Here is a 21,044-nt window from a genome sequence, read left to right as displayed (position 1 = left end):
CTGGCTAGCTGGTGAGCGCTGACTCGCAGGAGCGCTGGTGCACTGGCAAGTGTTGGCGTGCCGGAGAGCGCTTGCGCGCAGGACAGCACTGTCACACTGGCAAGCTGGAGAGCGCTGGCAAGTGATGTCGTGTTGGAGAGCGCTGACGTGCTGGCGAGCTGACAAACGCTGGTGCGCTGGAGAGCGATGGCGTGCTGATGAACGCTGACGTGCTGGTGAGAGCTGGTGCGCAGCTGAAACATAATCTGGAGAGAGTTTAGTTGGCGCTCACGCGCACTGACAGACAGGAGAGTGTTGCGCAGGGCCTGGGGTGCTGGCGAACAACGCGTTGGCTGAAGACGAAACGTCGGTGACGAGTGCATAGCAGGATGACGTGCAGGCAAGTGACATGTGGTCACATGGTGAGCAGGCATGTGCAGAACTGGAGGAGTTAAATATGGAGACAGCAAGCCAGGAGGATGGCAAGTTGCAGAAGATCGAAGCATAGGAAGAACTGGAACAGGGATGTGTCCTTTGGAAGGACGAACATCCACCGTAGGGGATCACGCGCGATCCACAGGAGAATCCACGGCCGAAGTCCAAGGACTCGCAGCAGCGTTGTCAGAAGGTCCAGAAGCAGGTGAAGGTCGAGGGCAAGAACACGACGGACGAGGAGGCAGCAGCAGTCCTCCGTAGAGAAGTCTCTATGAGTGAACTCCCCAGAGGGAAAAAAGCACTCGAAGGAGACAGACGAAGGACTTTGCGCTTCTCCCCTTGCCAAACATCCTTCGAGGGGGAAGCAGTCTACAGCAATGGCGGAAGACTCCGAAGGGGCAGGAGCGTCGGCAGGATGGGCAGCGGACGGCACCTCTGACACAGCAACATCGACACAAGCAAGAGGATCCACCTCTGACGTCAACGAGGGCTGTACACTAGCACCACGGCGCAGAAGCTACGCCAAGTTATCCTTGGAGGGCGGACCCAGTAACCCCAAGGATGACCACACCTGTAATAAGGGAGAAAGAGTCATGGACCCCCGGGAAAAGGGCGGGGGTGCTTCGCTAGGGGAAGCGACACCGTCTCTCGAGGACAGAAGTTGACCAGGTGTTGAAAGGTGTGCACAACTACTCAACAGTCTCTCGGAACAGACCAAACGAGCAGGAGCTTTGGAGGAAGGTCAGGAAGCAGAAGCAGCCGCCCTGGGTTTTTTTCTGCTTCGAAGAAACCTTCGAAGGTGAAGAATCACGCTTAGACTTGTTCTTCCGCCAGTGCCCAAACCTTTCCCACTGGGAGGCAGACCACTCCCAACACTCACTACACTTGTTATCACTATCAAACCGTTGACCTCTGCAGAAAGGACAAAGGGTTTGAAGATGGGTGTCCTCAGCAGACATGAAGGTATCGCAGGGCCGGCCCTCAAGTCCAGGGCATGTACACATGGTCGGCAGAAGTCAATACACACACACTGAAAATATTTCGTGAGGATGAAGAGCGGCAACGACCGTTCACCATCCGAGCCAAAAGCAAAAGTGAGCTCAATCACAAGTGTGTGAGTGGGAGGGGTAGCGTACTACCCCTTACCCGCCACTAACCAACAGGATGGGTAGTTAACCCTCTCTAAATTTTAATGGCTTGTCCTTTCAGCTTCGCCGAAAGTAATACCACTAATAAATAGCGTAGGTTTGTATTCCAGTTACGGAACAAAGGAAAGAGGAAGGGTGATGCTTATCCATGAAAGAAACAATAGCCATATGAATTAGGGAATAGAGGTTATAAGAGGGAGGATAAGCTAAAGCAAAACAAAATTCAATGTCTTGAAAGATGGCGTAACTGTAACAATTTCGTATTAACTAAGGATTAGAGTTTGCAAATTAATATGGGATACAATTAAACCAAGGAGTGAACAAAGTAAAAAGCAACCCAAATATGAGAGTAATAAAGAACTTGAAACTAGGACAAATAAGCAACCAATAAAGCTTTTAAATGTTGAAAAAAAATTAAGACGCAATATCTATATGATAATTTCAATTATTTATAGGCATGTCTAGTAATTTGAACAGTGTGATGTATCCAAAGCTAGCCAGAAGCATCATACTGTAGATCCAAAGATTTTAATTGGAGTAGCAAGCACAATAAAATTTTCATGAAGGAATAATCAAAGAATTTGATTATAATGGACAGAAAAATAGAATACTGTGTCTTAAGACATCATATTTGACTAAGTTATAGGATCTGAAATCTGATACAATAACAAGACCAGAATTAATAAAGATAATAAAAGATTGATTATTCTAGATTACAACATACTAAAGAAGGCTAGGTAAATTAAGTAGAAAATTCTGAATTAAACTACTGAATCTCAAATGGTTTTCTGAAGTCTTGCAGAAATTATTACACATCAGTGTTATAGGAAAGAATACTATAGGCAGGTTTAAAGTCCATTCATGATTGGCAGAAACAAGGGACATTACCCCAAGCTACCAAGACTGTGCCCTAGAGACTGACCATATACAGTATACAGTACATATGACCAATGCACAAGCCCCCTCTTCACCCAAGCTATGACCAGGAAGCCCAGACAATGGCTGCTGATGACTCAGCATGTAGACCTATAGATTCTCCCAAAATCCCCCTATCCTTAGTTTACAAGGATGGTGAGGTTGCAAATACTAATGAAACTACTGAGCTTTATGAAAGTCATACTGATCATCTTTAAATATTTTGATTGAGGATTAAGTGGCTAAACTTTTTAGAAAATTACGGAACCAAAACACATTACTAAGGGGAAGGATAATACTGCTAAATAGATGGTAACCTATATCGGAAAATCCAACCACTAGAAAGATTGATTGATTGATTTGAAGTTCTCTGGCATCCTGACATCCCACCAGAAAGAACTAGCAGAAAATGTATAAGGAGAGGGGATGGAAAATGCAACCATGTTCTGGTGTGGGAACTAAGTTTTAAAGGCAGAAGTGAGGTTGCTTGAAGGAAATCCTTTAACTGGAAGGTTCAGTTGTCTATTCCTACTCCTACTTGGTGATGGAAGGTAAAAAGAGGTGGGTGCGATATGCTTATGAAAGATAGATTGAAAGGTTTGCACAAGAAAAATTCTTGTTCATAGATTTATCAATTTGGCTTATATAGCCTAACTGGAGCTTGTGAGGCCATTTAGCAACCATGTGCTTCTAGGGCAAAACCTTAATAGTTACACACTATGAGTTAAAATGACAAATTCGTATGTAATTTGTATTTTTCCTAACTATACAAACCTTAGCTATTTAATATGGGTAATTACTTTCGGCGTAGCTGAAATGACGAGCCATTAGAATTTTAACGAGGGTTTACTACCCCACCGCTAGTTAGCGGGGGGGGGGGGGGGGGGGAGGGGTAGTATACTAACCCCCCCCCCCCCCCTCACACACCTGTGCTGAGCTCACTTTGGTTAGAGGTAGGACTTTACGGGGGACAGGGCTGGCGGGCAAGTTTGATTAAATAGCTAAGGTTTGTATAGTTAGGAAAAATAAAAATTACCTACGAATTTGTCATTTGTTCCATACCTGAAATACAAACCACGCTATTCAATATAGGTGACTCGACCCTTAGGTAGGGTGGTAAGTTCCAGCCATTACTGGCTTTTGGCTTTTTGCCCGGGGACTCAGTATCTGAGTGTGTCGGAACTCAACGATAAGGAGTCCCTGCACCTCGCTAGCACCTTGCTCTGCAAGGGCTGCGGCCTACATAAGCTGTGTGTGGAGGAATGAAGTGTGACTTGTTCTAGGAGGTTGACCTAAGTTCTTTAGATGGAACTTAAGGCTAGGACTCTCCCAATACCACCTCGTCAGGGTATGGGGACGTGACAGTATTAGCTTAATACTAGGAACACAAGGGAACATGGTTTACCTGCAGTGGTTTGAGGTCAGCTGTGCAGAGAACCAAGAATGCTGCTTTCCCCAAGAGAAGGGAGGATGAAGAAAAGAATTAGGGCCAGACATACCTTTTCATTCATGCAGACTAAAACTGGGTAACAATGCCCTCAACCCTCAGCTACTTGTCCATTAAGGAGCCTGAGGTTTAAACCTGTTGTGCAGCCACCACAGGGCCGATAGAGAACGTATCGAGCCTCCTGTGGGTCACGTCTTGCAGGTAGTGGGCTGTGAAGGTCGTCTGACGCTTCCACACCCCTGCTTGTAGAACCTGCGTCACTGAGTAGTTCTTTTTGAAGGCCAGGAATGTAGCTATGCCCCTGACATCATGTGCTCTAGGGCGACATGACGGAGGAGGGTCGGGATTCCGGGAATGATGGATTACCCTACGAATCCAAGCCGAGATGGTATTCTTGGTGACCCTCCTCTTTGTCCTCCCAGTGCTTACAAACAATGCTTGCACTTGAGGATGAATTGCAGCTGTTCTCTTAAGATAGAGCCTCAGACTCCTTACATGGCACAGTAGGAGATGGTTTGGGTCATCTGTTACGGAATGAAGACTCGAAATCCGGAAAGAGTCAAAACGAGGGTCTGGCACTCCCAGATTTTGAGTCTTAGCAACAAACTCAGGGACGAATCTGAACGTTACCTCCCCCCATCCCCTTGAATGGGCGATGTCACACAAGAGACCATGCAGTTCCCCAACTCGTTTGGCTGAAGCCAACGCAAGTAGGAACACCGTCTTCCAAGTCAGGTGGCGATCTGAAGCCTGGCGTAATGGTTCGAAGGGAGGTCTCTTCAGAGCCCAGAGAACCCGAACCACGTTCCAAGGAGGAGGACTCACTTCCGACTGAGGGCAGGTAAGCTCATAGCTACGTATGAGTAGAGAGAGTTCCAGCGAGGAAGAAATGTCCACTCGTTTCAGCCTAAAAGCCAAGCTTAAGGCTGAGCAATAGCCTTTCACCGCTGAGACCGAAAGGCGCATTTCCTCCCGCAAATAAACGAGGAACTCCGCTATTACTGGAATAGTGGCATCGAGTGGAGAGATACCCCTCCCACGACACCAACCACAGAAGACTCTCCACTTCGCCTGGTAGACTCCCTCAGAGGACTTTCGCAGGTGCTGAGACATCCTCTCTGCAACCTGTTGCGAAAAGCCTTTCTCCATGAGGAGACGCTGGACAGTCTCCAGGCACGAAGCCTAAGCGAGGCTACGGCCTTGTAGAAGATGTTGCAGTGTGGTTGTCTGAGTAGCTCGTGTCGTAGGGGAAGTTCTCTCGGGAGCTCCTGAGAAGGTCCGGGAACCATTCCACGTGATGCCATAGCGGAGCTATCAGAGTCATCGAACAGTTGACCGATAGTCTGGTCCTGTTAAGCACCCTTCTCATCAGACAGAACGACGGGAAGGCGTACACGTCGATGTTGTCCCACCGTTGTTGGAAAGCATCTTGCCAGAGTACCTTGGGGTCCAGGACTGGGGAGCAGTACAGGGCAGTTCGAAATTCAAAGCTGCCGCGAAGAGATCCACGGTTGGGGAACCCCATAAAGTCAGGACTTTGTTGGCTATCTGAGGATCCAAAGACCACTCGGTACTCACTATCTGCGAAACCCTGCTCAGACTGTCGGCGAGCACATTCCTCTTGCCAGGAATGAAGCGAGCTGATAGTGTTATCGAGTGGACTTCGGTCCACCTCAGAATCTCTACTGCAAAATGGGATAGCTGCTGCGAAAAAGTACCTCCCTGCTTGTTGATATAAGCCACTACCGTGGTGTTGTCGCTCATCACCACCACGGAGTGACCCGCCAGGGTCTGTTGGAACTGTTGAAGAGCCAGAAAGATGGCCTTCTTCTCTAGCAGGTTGATGTGCAGGTACTTTTCTGATTCTGACCAAAGGCCTGAGGTCCTCTGGTTCAGAATGTGCGCCCCCCACCTTTCTTTTGACGCGTCCGAAAACAATGTCAATTCCCGGGGGGAGGACGAGAAGATCTACTCCCTTTCGCAGGTTCTCGTCGACCAGCCACCACCGCAGGTCCGCCTGTTCCGAAGGTCCTATCGGGACCTGTAAGTCCGGGGAATCGGATCCTTGATTCCACCAGGACTTGAGCCGCCACTGCAGGGATCTCATCCTGAGACGGCCATTTGGAACCAGACGAGCCCGGGAGGACAGATGACCTAAGAGACGCAACCACGATTGGGCGGGAAGCTCTTCTCGCCTGAGGAAGGGTTCCGCCACCCTCCTCAGCCTTGCTATCCTGTCGTCTGATAGAAAGGCTTTGTGGAGATTGGTGTCTAACAACATGCCTAGATAAACCAGTCGTTGGGATGGCTGCAGAGAGGACTTCTAAAGATTTACCACGATCCCCAGATCCTGGCAAAGTCCTAGAAGCCTGTCTCGGTGTCGAAGAAGGGTCGACTCCGAATCTGCTAAGATCAGCCAGTCGTCCAGATAACGAAGGAGACGGATGCCGTTCCTGTGCGCCCAAGATGAAATCAGGGTGAACACTCTGGTGAACACCTGAGGTGCTGTGGAGAGACCAAAGCACAGCACCTTGAACTGGTAGGTCTTGCTGTCTAGGCTGAATCTCAAGTACTTTCTGGAAGACGGATGGATTGGGATCTGGAAGTACGCGTCCTTTAGATCCAGTATGCACATGAAGTCTTGTGGTCTCACCGCAAGTCTGACCGTGTCCACTGTCTCCATGCTGAACGGAGTTTGCTTGACAAACTTGTTCAGAGCTGAGAGGTCGATGACAGGTCTCCAGCCTCCAGACGCCTTCTTTACAAGAAAGAGTCGACTGAAGAAGCCTGGGGAGCCGTCAACGACCTCCTGGAGAGCATCCTTCTTGAGGATGGTCTCGACTTCTGCCCGAAGGGCTAGCCCCTTTACCGATCCCATGGAGAGACTGGATTCGCTGTCAGGGGAGGTTGAGATGTCGTGAATGGGACGCGATAGCCTTGGCCGATCACGGAGACCGTCCAAGCATCGGCCCCATGTGCACGCAACTTTGAAGGCATCCCCCCACAGGTGGACGCGGGGGGACTGCCACTCCTAGCGTTTGCGGCTGCGGCCACTCCCTCTGGGAGTCTTGCCTCCCCTGGAGGACTTACTGCCCCTCTTGTCCTTGGCTGGAAAGGGCTGGGGCTTAGACACCACTTTCTTAGCTACCGGCCCCTGCTTTGGTGTCTTGCGAGGCTGCTGCTGCGGTTGCTGCGGAGCTGGAGGCTTGTAGGGCTGAGATGCAAGGGCCCTTCGGAGGAGGGAGTCTTGGCTAGACTTCCTCCACCTCTCAGCTGTACGTTCCATGTCCTGCGGCTCGAACAGATTCCCCTCAAGGAGGAAAGCGTGCCTGAGCCTGCAGACATCCACGGCGGGGACCTTCGGGTGGATCTTCTCGGTCACCGCATCCCGACGCTTCAACACCGACTTGGTCCAAAGGTTGGTAACCTGATGTGCCAGGAACTCGATGGAGCGAGTGCCCGAGAGGAGGAAGGTCTCCAGGGCCTTCCTATTGGTCTCCTTAGACAGATCCTCAGAGCATAATAGGATGCCCAAAGAATCTAGCCAGATATCCAGCCACGAAGTGGCCTGCATGGCGCACTTCACGACCTTCTCATGGCTCAAGATCTCCGACGCCGAGAACGTCACCTGCCGGGCGGAGAGCTTCTCAAGGGGAACTCCCCTAGCGAGCTCTTCTACCTAATGATGGAGGGGAAGAGCGAGGCTAGACTCCCCCATGATCTCAAAATACCTCCTCTGCTGGAGACGAGGAGGTGGGAGGAGTTTGTTCCCAGCAGAGGAACGACTGGAGGAAGCGAGAACCGTGAGTTGAGCATTGGCCCTGGCTCTGGCACTCTTCAGCCCCTGGGACCAGGGCAAAGCCGCGCTGGCCTTGGGGGGCTTCTGAGTTCCGTACACCTGATCCAGGACCATGTCCTTGCCTTCACGGGGGGCGATCACGGGGTCCATGAACCCGTTGAGCTGTCTCATCAGGCTCAGAACTTGCCAGAAGGAATGCTCAGACTCTTGCTGGTCTCCTCCCTGTGGACTGGCAGCTAAGTCTCCAGTCCCCGGAATTTCTTCCTGGGGAGATGCGTGGATGTTCTCCCGGGGTGCAGCTGGATCCAGACGAATTCGAGAAGAAGACTTCGGAATCGTCTTGGAGTCTAGGTTCCCTCCTGGGCGGGATACACGACCCCAACAAAGAGGTCTGGAAGGCGCCTTCCACGCGAGACGATTCCCCTCCACGAGGAGACAACTCCCCCCTTGGTGACAAGGGGGAGACTGCTACCTCACTGGATTCTCCTGAGGACAGAAAAGCCTCGTCCTCAGGAGAAGGAGAAAGCGCCTGCGAAGGGGACGGAGCCTTCCTGACGGACCTCTTAGGAACCAGCTTCTCCCTGGGAGAAGTCACCACGAAGTCCACTCCTCTCCTTCTCTTCAGCGGGGGCAAGGCTGCCGTTGGCTTGTGTCCTTGATCGGCAAGTGCCGGCTTCATAGCCTTCACTAACGCCCGTATCCGAGGACCAAACCAAGACTGCCGAGACACGGACACAGAGTCCGAAATTCCCGCTGGAGGGAAGGGGATCGGGCGATCCTTCGGAGTGGACACCACTGGACCTGCCTGTAAGGAAAAAGGGGAAGAAAGTTGCTCTGACCTCTCCGATGGGTCTTCCCTATCCTGAAAAAGAGACCTGCACTTAGGCGGGGGCGATCCTGATTGCGGTCTGGTGACACACGTCCCTGCTGCTGTCGCGAGCTGCGGAACCCGACGCGAAAGGGGGTCGTGCAGACGCTCGTGAGTAGGCGAAACTAAAGAATCGCATGCGAGAGGCTGTTGAAGTGCGAGCGCGCAATCAGGCGAAGACAATCGAGCGCGGGAGTGGTCGCGCGGGCGCGTAGGCGAGTAAGCGCGTGGGCGAGCGAGGGCGAGGGCGAGCTGATGAGTGAGTGCGTCGGCGAGGGAACGCGTTGGCGCATCGGCGAGGGAACGCGTTGGCGCGTGGGCGAACGAGATCGCTCCGACGACCGCTGTCGATGGTGTCCAGGGGACCTGTAACGCGTGGGAGATCGATGGCGCGTTGGTGAATGCTGGCGCGTAGGCGAACGATGGCGAGTGATGGCGTGTAGAACGCGCAGGCGAGCGACCGCACGTGGGCGAGCTGGTAGAAGGAGACCCATGTCTCTCCAGATCCTCTGGACGCCGACGCGTAGGAGAGCGCTTGCGCGCAGGCGAAAAATCACGCGGGCGGTCAGGAGATCGCCGATGTTCAGGGGATCGCTGACGCACTGGGGGCCGTTGACGTGCAAGAGATCGCTGGGGCGCAGGAGATCGCTGACGAGCAGGTGAACGTTGACACGTCTGTGATCGCTGGCGAGCAGGAGGGCGACGCGTGAAATCCTGTGTGGGAGCTGCCGGCGCGTTGCGCAAAGGCGAACATTCACGAACGGGCTCAGGAACAGGAGGACCGTGGGCGCGAGGGCGTACAGTAGCCTTAGAAGTACGCGTAGGAGACCGCGAGCGTTGCTGCGTTGGAACAGGCTGACGAGCAGGATCGCGAGGGCGAGGAGAAAAAGAGTCCTTATCCAAGACCTGTACTGAAGTTCTAGGTCGCGCGGGCGAACGTGGGCGCACAGGGCGCGTCAGGAACTGAGAGCGCAGGTGCGCTCTGACGGGCAGGAGATCTAGAGCGCTTAGGAGACCGATGGCGCGCTGGGCGCACAACAGGAACAACAGGATGTTCGGTGTCCTCAGGAGAGTGCTGGCGAGCAGTGGGGCGACGATCATCAGGAGAGCGCTGACGAGCAGGCGAGCAGTGGGGCGACGATCATCAGGAGAGCGCTGACGAGCAGGAGAGCGCTGGCGATCAGGAGAACGCTGACGAGCAGGAGAGCGCCTGTGCGCTAACACTGCAGAAGGGCGCGCAGGGGAACCCTGACGCGCAAGGGAAGCACCCACACCGTGGGAGGCAACCCTTTGCCCCGAAGGGACCGTTGCCTGTCGGATGACGAGGTCAGACTGCTGTCCATCTGCAACAGGGGCGGAAGGTCTGGAAGGCGTTGGAGAACGAGATCGATCCCCGGCGAGGTCTAAGGAGACAGGAGCTGCAGGCTGCTTACGGCGAGGAGAATCCCCATTGGAGGAAGGAGGCGAAGATTCAAAAAGGCGCCTCTTAGTACCCTTATGGGAGACGGGAGACCCTTACGACGTAGCGGACGGTGAGCCTTACGGCGAAGGCGGCCACGAGGAGGGTCGTCAGGATTATCAGTCCTCCGAAGGGGAGTCTCAGTCAAAGCGCTCCCCCGAGAGGGAAGCTTGGCAGCAGAAGAGCCCGTGGGACTCCCTTCCCCCTTCCAAGGATGTACAGAAGGGGGAGGAGAGCCTTCAGCAACGTCATCCTCATCAGGAACCGCAGAGGTTTGCCCCGACCCGTCGGAAGCCTCTGTCACCACGACGTCGACGATAGACAGAGGATCTACCTCTGCTATCACCGGCGACTGCTTAACAGCGGCCCCCAACTGGACAAGGTCAAACAGGGCTTCCTTGGAGGGCAGGCCCTTAAGCCCCAAGGAAGCCCAAAGCTGAAAAAGATCATCATGAGACACAGGATCATTATCAAAAATCTCCCCCGGAGGAGGAGGGGGAGCCGCCCCGCTATGGGAGGCGACGCTCTCTCCCCCCACCGAAAGTCGGGAAACAGAACTAGGGCCTGCGCTCCCACTCGGCGGTCTCTCTTTAGGAGCCGGACGAGGGGGAGCTTCGGAGGAGGTTTGGGCGGCGGAAGAAGAGTCCCGAGAGCCTTCCTCCTTCAAGGCAAGCCCAGAAGGAGAACGGTCTCTCTCGGACTACTTCTTACGCCGGCGGCCAAACTTCTCCCACTGGGAGGCAGACCACTCCCTACACTCACTTTAAGTATTTTCTCTGTCACACCGTCGGCCTCGACACTGCGGGCAAAGGGTGTGAGGATCCGTATCCACCGCAGACATGAAAGTACCGCAAGGGCGACCGGCAATACCAGGGCACTTGCGCATGGTGGACATCCAAGGGCGAGGCCAACTTCAAGCACACACAAGCTGAGGAAAAGCAAAAAAGATTAAGGCTGTCAAACGAGGACGATGGACAGACACGTCTGTTCATCGCCGGAGCCAAAAGTGAAGTGAAGCAAATCACTGGTGAGTGGGGGGGGGAGGGGTAGCAAGCTACCCCTTCCCCTACCCCCGCTAACTAGCGCGGGGGTAGTAAACTCTCCTTAAAAACTATTGGCTTCTCATTTCAGCTACGCCGAAAGTAAACCCAATGTAAATAGCGTGGTTTGTATTTCGGTTACGGAACAATGATAGTTCAGAGAATTTTCTGCAATTCTTTAAGTGTTTTTCAAGAAATTACAAAATAAAATTATGCAAGTTACTCTATGTTAAAAAAAATTTAATTTTCATTCAAATTTATAGAAAAATTTCCAATAGAAAAATACCTAACATACAGTACTATATACACTATTAACCATTTTTTTAAATTATACTGCACAACCTGATGTTTTCATTGTCTAGTCATTCGTCTTAGAAAAATAATTTATTCCTGTAAATTTGGAGGCCCTTTGCATCAATGAGCATAGGAGATGATGATATTCATTAAAATTTATTATTGTAAGCCACTTTGAAAACACAACTGCACTATATTTCTAGAATAACAGGGCAAGACTTAAAACTTTAGAAGGAGGAGCGAGCTGGAGCAAGATCATAGTGAAGAAGTTGGAGGCCATGTGGCAGGGAAAATAAAGAGAACGGATTAATTATATGGGGAAAAGAATGGATTATTATAAGGAGAAAACAATGGATTAAGTATAAGGGGAAAACCCATGCAATGGGAACACTACAATGGACTTTCTGTTTTAACTACAGTGTACTATGTAGGGCATACTGAAAGTAATACCAAGGAATTACTAGAAAAATTATGTAAAAATAAAATCTTTAACACTTAAAAATAGTCAAGCTATGTTAATTTTGAGTACCTTCCAAACAAATATGTTTATGTAAGTAATGTAACAACTACACTTCACTATGCAGCAATTTTCCTCCTATCACTTGCATCTAGTTTTTCTTAGACTTAGGGTTTTCAACATAAATCCTTGCCTAACTGGAAAGTACTGTACCATCATTTCATGGAATATTTTTAGCACATTTTTCTTATAATCACAAAATTTTTAATCTACAAACAGGTATAGAATGTAATAAGCATTTATTATATAAAATCAACACCAAAATATTTAAATTACTTAGTTGAAACTAGATTGAGAATGCTTGCTCCCAACATACAGTACTAAGTATACCTAGCAACGTATGTGAGAGAACTACTGAAATATAAAAACTTATAACTTCCAGGTAGGAACTATTCCATCAGAATATCATATTTACTAACTTGAATTCTGTATCAAGATAATTAAAAAACTCACTTGTATCTGTATGTACTATCAGAGAGTAGTGATTTGGACACCACACTCTGCACACATTCACAAAGGTTAGTTGTCAAGGCACACAAGAACCCAATTAAACTGAAGGAGAGTTCATTGCTGGAACACAGGGCTAAGCCAAGCATGACTGGGATCAGAGACAAGAACACAAAAGCTCCAGTTCGCTCACCTGAAAAAAAAAAATTGGAGAGATATTTTTGTAGTCTACGTTCACATGAGCTTTGATATCCATGGAAAAGTAGGAGCAAATAATGAACTAATATTTGTATACCCAAAGACAGAAAACCAATTATCAAAAGAACATGCAGTGTATGGTTTCAATTTTTCCAGTAAAATTTTTACTGAAAATATTTTGGATCTACAAAATATCTTTTAAAGGTTTGACTGGTTATCATTAAGCCTAATTAATATTGGAAAAAACTCCAATGCACTCACCTGACAAAATATGCATAGTTACATGTATTTCATAATTTTTGTATTGCACAAATAAAATAAAAATAAGTACCCTGTAACTAATTTAAATATTTATTTCATACAAATGAATATGGCACCGTCAATCTGAAATAATTGAAGTCTGTCAAATAAAAAAAGTTAATACTTCTAGGGTGTTTATACAGAAGAATAAATATTCATATTAAGATTTTTAATCTCCCACATCCAATGTAATGTATAATTCTTTAAAAAATTAATTCTTTCAATGGAAACTCATTATTTCTAACATTACCATTTCACACAGTTGTGCAATCACAGACACTTTAATTGTTGAAAGAGAGATTTCCTGCTCGCACTAACTTAGTGGATGCATATATTGTTACTTTATCATCTCCAGTAGTGAAGCCTTTTACCTTTTGGTGTGTCTGAATATTTGCTTCAGAACAATGATGTCAGGAGATGAGTACTTAAGTTGAAAGTATATTATTGGAGTCATATTGAAAAAATAAATATTAAGTAGGTGCTACAGTTACAATGGAAGTCCATTTCAATAAAGTGTTGTAATTTGAGTTTTGATAAGTGTTGGAACACACCAAAGTCACTCAACTGTGCTAATGCAGTACAGTATTTCTTTCATCGCAAAGCTTTTACTTTTGGCAAAATCTTAAAAGTCAACTTAGCTGACATGGAGCTGAACTACTGACACTCAAAAGGAAGATGAGGATTTTGAAGAAGCTCATGGGAGGGAATTTGTGACGCAGGATCCTGCTAAATGCAGCTCTGGCAACTCTTAGTCATAATCATACCTGTAAATTTCCAATGATGAAAGTATTACAAATTGCTCTTACCATATTAATAGAAGCTCACTAAGCTCTCAAACCAAAGTTAATGAAGTATTTAGTACAAGAAACTAAGGAGACATGCCAGTGCACCACTGCACTAATCATAGACAGACCTAAAAGTGACTTGGTACTCAAGAGTTACCTGATGATTCTCCCCTTATGGGACTAGCTACACATATTATTTGAAATATCAGTATAACTGTTGTGGCGGTTCATTTGAAAAATACTTGATTTAACACGAATCTATTACTTATACCATAGCCTATTTGTAAATCTCCTTGAATCCCACACAGGAAAAAACAATCTGGTTCTTTTTTAGATGAGTGTGCTGATATATACAGTAGCTATCTCCAGTATATAGTTATTACCTGTCTTCCTTCTTGTGTGTCTACACACTACTTAGCAATGCACAATCATCCTATGCTAGGATTGTTCGTAATAATAATTTTATCAGTCATTAACTTCCAAATAACTTTTTCAGCATACTGTACTGTTGAATACTACCGTAATTAATGTAATTGTATAACAATATATATTTCAACATGTTGTCATTAAGTTTTGTTGTTGGCTAAGGTTTTCATTGTTGGATCATGGGTATTTTAAGGATCCTCTCTGTAACTACCCTTTATAGTTTAATTGCCCCTACCCGAATACAAACTTTTTATACTTAACCCTTTTACCCCCGGGGTATTTGGAAATTTCCCACCCTTAACCCCCAGGGGGTTATTTTTTCCCAAGCACATTTTGCAGTATATTTTATTTAAATTGCTCTAACAGCCTTAATTTTTGTCATAGAGAGGTCAGGCTGGTCTCATTCTCTTGGAAAATGCCTGAATTTTCTAAAATAATTATCAAAAAATATGAAAATCTAATTTTTATAGCATTTTTTTGCATGGACGTACCGGTACGTCCATGGGGGTAAAGGGATGGCTTTTGTGAAACGTACCAGTACGTCCTTTGGGGGTAAAAGGGTTAATGTTTTTAGTAAAGCTTTTAATGAAGTGTCTGTGTTCTTGAAGCAAAGGAAGTAAGACTTATGTCTTCCTACAGTACTATGATGCCCTGACTTCTTTTTCAATCTTCCTAACTCAGATATTTTTATCATTTTAACTCCACTTGTTACGTGATTGCCATTTACTTAGCACTCCTCTTTTGTGTCGGCACTTTCTAACCTTCCAGATGCAACTACAGTGGTACCTCTACATACGAATTTAATTCGTTCCACAACCTACTTCGGATGTAGAAAATGTTCGGATGTAGAAACGAATTTTCCCATAAGAATACAGTACATGGTAATTCATCTAATTCGTTCCTCAGCCTAAAAACCCATAATAAATCCTTAATAAATGGCTACACATAATTACACATAACAATACTATAACTGCATAATATGAAAGAAGCATGTGAAAAAGATAATTATAAAGAAATAATGAATAAAAAATGTGTTTCATTGCCACTTTACCTTAGAGATAGGCCAACGCAGGTGTAGGATTTGCTACGCCAAGAGGAGACGGACGATCGGCGAGAAGGTAGACATGGTGTTAACATGTTCTTTAAATAAATACTCTCTCTCTCTCTCTCTCTCTTGTTCTTCATCACTGTTAGTGTTAGAGACGTCTGTTCTTCTTCACTGTTAGTGTTAGAGACGTCTATTAATTTTTTTTCTGAGAGAGAGAGAGAGAGAGAGAGAGAGAGAGAGAGAGAGAGAGAGAGAGAGAGAGAGAGAGAGAGAGAGAGAGAGAGATTAAACAAAAATGAGAGATTAAACAAAAATGTGTTGTGTACATATGATTTTTAACAGCGTTAACGAGTTGAAAGACAGTTAAATGTAACTAAAAAAACAATATCAGCGAATCTGAATTCCTTTAATAATTAAAACAAATATTGATACAAACACACTCGTGTGCGTATGCGCAAACACACACACACGGACGAGGAGACACGATCGGCGAGGAGGTAGAGATGGTTACTGCGATAACATACCGTAGCTTAAACTACGGAAATTTTAATCTAACTTGGCTTATTTGTTTTTTTTTTTTATTTTTATATTTCAGATTTTTTAAATTTTTTTTCTTTTTATTTTTTATTTTCATCACTTTCAGTGACGAGTTACGGTATGTTATCGCAGTCACCATCTCTACCTCCTCCCCGACCGTCTCTCTTATCGCGTAGCAATTCTTGCACCTGTGTGTGTGTGTTTGTGCATACTCACACGAGTGTGTTTGTATCAATATTTGTTTTAGTTAATAAAGGAATTCAGATTAGCTGTTATTACTTTCTTAGTTTCATTTAATTGTTTTTCAACTCGTTGACGCTGTTAAAAATCATATGTATTCTAAACACATTTTTGTCTAATCTCTCTCTCTCTCTCTCTCTCTCTCTCTCTCTCTCTCGGAAAAAAAATAATAGACGTAGACGTATCTAACACTATAACAGCGAAGAAGAATGAGAGAGAGAGAGAGAGAGAGAGAGAGAGAGAGAGAGAGAGAGAGAGAGAGAGAGAGATTTTATTTAAAGAACATGTTAATGGTATGTTTAGAGAGAAACAGAAAAAGAGAGAAGTCTTATTTAAAAGAGCTTGTTAATGCTATCTTGGTTTTCTTTGCTTCACTTTTTCTTTCTTTCTGTTCATCACGCTGGCCCTTCTCACAAATGATCGTTGCCAACAATCTCTTTGTCCTTTATCCCTATCAACAAAAGGCGTTCTATCTCTTCCAGGGTATTGCTACGATGTCTTGTAATAATGGTGATCCCCTTCGATGGTTATTTGCTTTAATGGGTGCCTTCAGCTTGATGATCCTCGAGATCATAGGCCTATTACGGCCATATTGTTTAGCCATACAGTATCAGTCACATGCACACTGCTCTCATGTTTTTCTATAATTTCTTGCTTCAATTCTAATGAAAGAATTGCCTTCTTCCTGTACTGAAGCTTAGCTTCTTAGGCACCATGATTATAGGTAAAATCAAAGAGGAAATGTGAGAAAAGGAAGAAAATAAGCACTGTTAATAACAGACCAAACAGAGGACAACCACACGATACACACAAGAACAGAGAACTGAGCACTCGACGCTCAATGGCGTAATGTTTACTTCGTGTGTCGAAATAAAATTCGGGTGTAGAGTCAAAAATTTGCTCGAATTTTACTTCGGATGTTGGAAAATTCGGATGTAGATACGTTCGGATGTAGAGGTTCCACTGTAATGCAGAATGACTTTCTCAGTCCCAATGCTTGGGCTTTAGGACTAAAACCCCATATATCATCATCTAGAATGCATCATCATTTAGAATGCAACCAGCTTATGCGCTGTAGCCATATGCACACCTCCAGCTATGTCCCAGCCTCTAGTTGTCTTTTCATCTGCTGCCACACTTATGTTTCTAGCAATGCACCTGCTTCTGGTTATATGTCAAACAAAATGCATGCTTCCGGCTGACCATTTGCTTGTATAATGTTTGAAGAGGATAAATCTAACTCAATATGCTTCAATATTAGCTATTCAGCACTGGCCTGTACCCTTTCATAGCATAAATAATGTTTATCATAAAAAGGAAAAGGAGAAACTTAACAAAACACAGTACACCTACAACATATCCTGTGGTACAAGTTACTGGTAGAAGTTCTTTTGGAAGCTAAAACAATGTATGGGGCCAAGAAAACCATCCTCTCTGAGGGTACGTTGTATAGTTTCCATGCGCTTAGCAGAAGCACCCGGGATTTTTGGTATGTCCATTGCATCAGAGGTTATTTGAGACTTGCCTTGAAAGGCAACTTCCTTGACACTTTCGATAGCAAAAAAGTCACCAATCTGGGAACCAAACCTTCTGAGGCCAAAACGGGGTCATTAAGATTATCCTCCTCTTCAGTAATATCCAAATCTTATTTATTCCACATTGAATCATTAACAGAGGAAATGTATAAAAATCCAATCTAGACCTAACCAATCCTGTAGCATGGTATCCACTCACAAAGCCAAAGGATCTGCAACCAGAGAGAAGCACACCTCCGTCTTCCATGACATAAAAATGGGTGAAGAGACCACTCGTTTGGATGGACTTGACATTTCCTGATCAGTTGATTGGCCAGAACATTCAATCTCCCTTGGAATGATCTGGGTAGAAGCTGAATCCAACTAATTTCTGTGCATAACAATAAATCCTCTACTATATTGAAGAGGCTCTGCCCTGGTACCTCCCAGCTTTTTTTTTTTTTTTATTTCTTATGTATGCCAGTGCCATTGTGTTGTCCATGAATACTCAATGAACTTTCCCAATACTAGACTTTCCTGAGATTGAGTAGCCTTGAAAACTGCCAAAAGCTCATGGCAATTCTTGTTGATTCTAGTCTTGTGTACATTCACTGACTTTGACCTAAAAATACTTGAAAAAAGCTGGACTATACTGTATTTGGTTTAAGGTAAATATACTAACTAGGCAGATATCAAAGAGTAGGCAAGATCAGTTTTAACTTTTCTCGGGATTCAAGACTGCAATAATTTCAGTAAAAAAATAGATGGCAATCTGCACTCTAGGTTCTTAATATCCCTTAAGTTATTTTCCCAATCATCTTGATTCTGAGAAATCTTTTGAATGTGCTACATCATCCATATTATACCTTTGTGAATAATGAAAATCACTGGAGTTATTTTGACTATTATAAAGGATCGGTGTTAAAAATTTTGGAGCCAAAATTTGCATTAACCCCTTCACCCCTCCACATTTACATATCTATTCTTCATAGAAGAGATGATTGGCAAGCTGACCCTTCTACTTATGGTCTTATGAATGCTAACACAGCACTAGCACCTATATCAACATTATAGTTAAACAAATCAGGCAAATCTTTATTATGGGATGAATCGAGACGTAATCTTTTTCTATAAGTACCCGAAAATGTTTTCAGAACATAGCAGACAAATGCATCTGACAAGAGAGATGTTACACATTAGGCAAAACCATTAATCACAGCTCATAAAGCCTGATCACAAGGCATCAGAGTTCCTGACCAGTTCTTCTCTCGGGGATTCTTATTACACGTGGTAAGAATCTGAATTCTGTTAAGTCAAAACCTCTGAAAAAGAATATGTGACCATATAAACATCACTTTGTCTAGAAGACAACAAGTAAAATAAAAATAAATCGGCTTAAGATGAAGAATTTTATCCAAATAGCGCTGAGATATACCAGCAACCATTGACCTATCTTGATCTGAAATTTCCTGATTTACTTTCTTCCTTTCACTTTTGTTTTGAATCTCTATTACAAACTCATTCAGATATTAACTTGACATATTCTGCTATATGTTTTCTGGAGAAATTGGCAAATTCCTCACCCCTATGGGTTAAATCATACTGCTGACCTTAAAATAAGAAACAAATGGAATTTGTATCTTCAAACATAAGCCTATTCTAACTGAACACTTAGTACATAAATGTATCTTGAAACCAGAAGAGGGACATACTTTGCTAGTCATCCTCTAAAATCTACTAAAAAATTACCAGTATCACAAAAAAAGGATGAGCTGGCGAGTAATCAGTTGAAGTAATGATTATTATACGAAGCTTTTGGTATCCACACTACAATATCATTGGTTTGTATTCACCTCAATAGATGGTACTTCAGGAAAGCTAGACACCATGAGGGAGGGGAATATAGACGACAGAGTTTTTTATTATTAAGAGATCAAGAAGTAGTAGCATACTGTTTGTCTGACAACTTTAAGTTAAGATTCATTGAAATATAAAATTCCAAAAAGAGAAATCCAAAATACTTTGAAAAAACACCAAGGTGCTATAGATATGGAATGACTGATCCAATGTATCTGTTTGCTAAATATTGCGAGTATTTGAATTAGCCTTTCGTTCATTTGTTTCTTTAACAGTCAATAGACGAAAGGCAATTCAGTACAGTATTATTGGTAATTTGTTCCTTGAACAGTCAATAGACAAAAGACAATTCAGTACTATTGGTAATGTAATCTCCATGGCATACTGTAGGTTTCAATCCCTAAAGGGGTTTGTGAAACTATGAATACAATGCTTGTGCATAAATATTTAACTTAATGACTAAGCCCAGTGATTAAAAATACCCAAGCACCATAAATGACTGCATGCAGATAGATTCTAACTGTACTTGACAATTTACCAATGGAATGAAGAGATTTTTACCTACGGAATAGAGAGATACAGTACAAACTTAAATCACTTCAAGTCATTGAATACTACAGGATAAAAATAATGATAATGTATTTACCTCAGATGGTGACTGACCTCTGTCCTATAAAAAAAAATGAGGACTGCAGATGAAAAACACAAGCAAGGACAGACCTCAAATACCCAAATCAAAAGTCAAACTTATCAATTTGTGTTCAAAATCTCCATACAGTTTAAAGGAAAAGCATAGCAAAAATAAAACTAGCTAGTGTTATGTAGCTGAGATAAAACTTTGCAAAAAACACACACAAATAAGGTAAAAACAAAGCTAATTACTGCAGACTAACTATTTGCAATGAATAGTACTTACCCATAACAAGCCAAGCTATCAATACTGTAAACAAAGGTGCAGAACTTTTCACAGTCTCAGCAAAGCTAACAGCCACGAAATAAAGAGCAATAAGGCCAAACATAATCGTCCCAAGTCTGAAAAAGAAAGAAATTCATTCATTCATTCAATATTAAGGCCTAACTAACTAATCCATCATACACCTTGATAAGAAAACACAGAAAGCTTTTATCTTTGAATGAAATATTGAAGCTCTAAAAATGTTTATGACCATTTAGAGTTTGTTATCTTTACTTTTTCATGGAAACAAAAATATGGAATGCCAATGAGATCCACTCAATTGAAAAAGCCAACCTGAAAGGGAATGAATCGTCCTTCACACCTAGTATGATGGGACGAGGAAAAAGAATGAAGTGTAAATATGACAAATTTGGAATTTGTATTTTTCCTAACTATACAAACCTGAAGCTCTTTACATAGGAGTATTATGTCAGCGACAGCTGAAACCAGCTATTAAAGCTTCTGCAAGGTGTAACTACTCTCTACTAGATAGCGGAGGGGGTAACGGGGGTAGACCACCACCCCACTCACACAAGCACTAGTAAACAATCATCACTTTGCAATTGCGGCAGGGCTTCTGGGGGAAGGTGATGGCAGGATCAGTATGTGTAAAAAGCTTCAGGTTTGTATAGATAGAAAAAACACAAATTCCAAATTTGTCATTTGTTCCGGCACGCTCTTTACATAGGAGACTCACCCCATGGTGGGTGGAAATCCTATAACTAGCTAGAGACTGTCCTTGGGTGACCTTAACACCTTGTGTTCCTTTTAAAAAGACAGCCTGGCCAATTGGTGCTAGCATAGAATTTAGCAATGTTACTTGACCAGGTAAGCAT

The 21,044-nt window shown here is 44.6% G+C and overlaps 1 protein-coding gene across 3 annotated transcripts in view; it reads right to left on the bottom strand.

Moving 5' to 3' along the window:
* Nucleotides 1–21,044, bottom strand: part of LOC137655876 (solute carrier family 35 member E2A-like) — a 99,673-nt gene that overhangs the window by 24,382 nt on the left and 54,247 nt on the right. For all 3 annotated transcript variants that reach the window (XM_068390085.1, XM_068390086.1, XM_068390084.1), the window contains exons 5-6: nt 20,170–20,285; nt 12,355–12,541 (exon numbers count right to left, since the gene is read on the bottom strand). In XM_068390085.1, the coding sequence (XP_068246186.1) occupies nt 12,355–12,541; nt 20,170–20,285 (303 nt within the window). The remainder of the gene's footprint in view (nt 1–12,354; nt 12,542–20,169; nt 20,286–21,044) is intronic.

Source organism: Palaemon carinicauda, chromosome 16 (assembly GCF_036898095.1).
Source record: "Palaemon carinicauda isolate YSFRI2023 chromosome 16, ASM3689809v2, whole genome shotgun sequence".
Lineage (NCBI taxonomy): Eukaryota > Metazoa > Arthropoda > Malacostraca > Decapoda > Palaemonidae > Palaemon > Palaemon carinicauda.
This window is presented reverse-complemented; position numbering and strand designations above follow the sequence as displayed.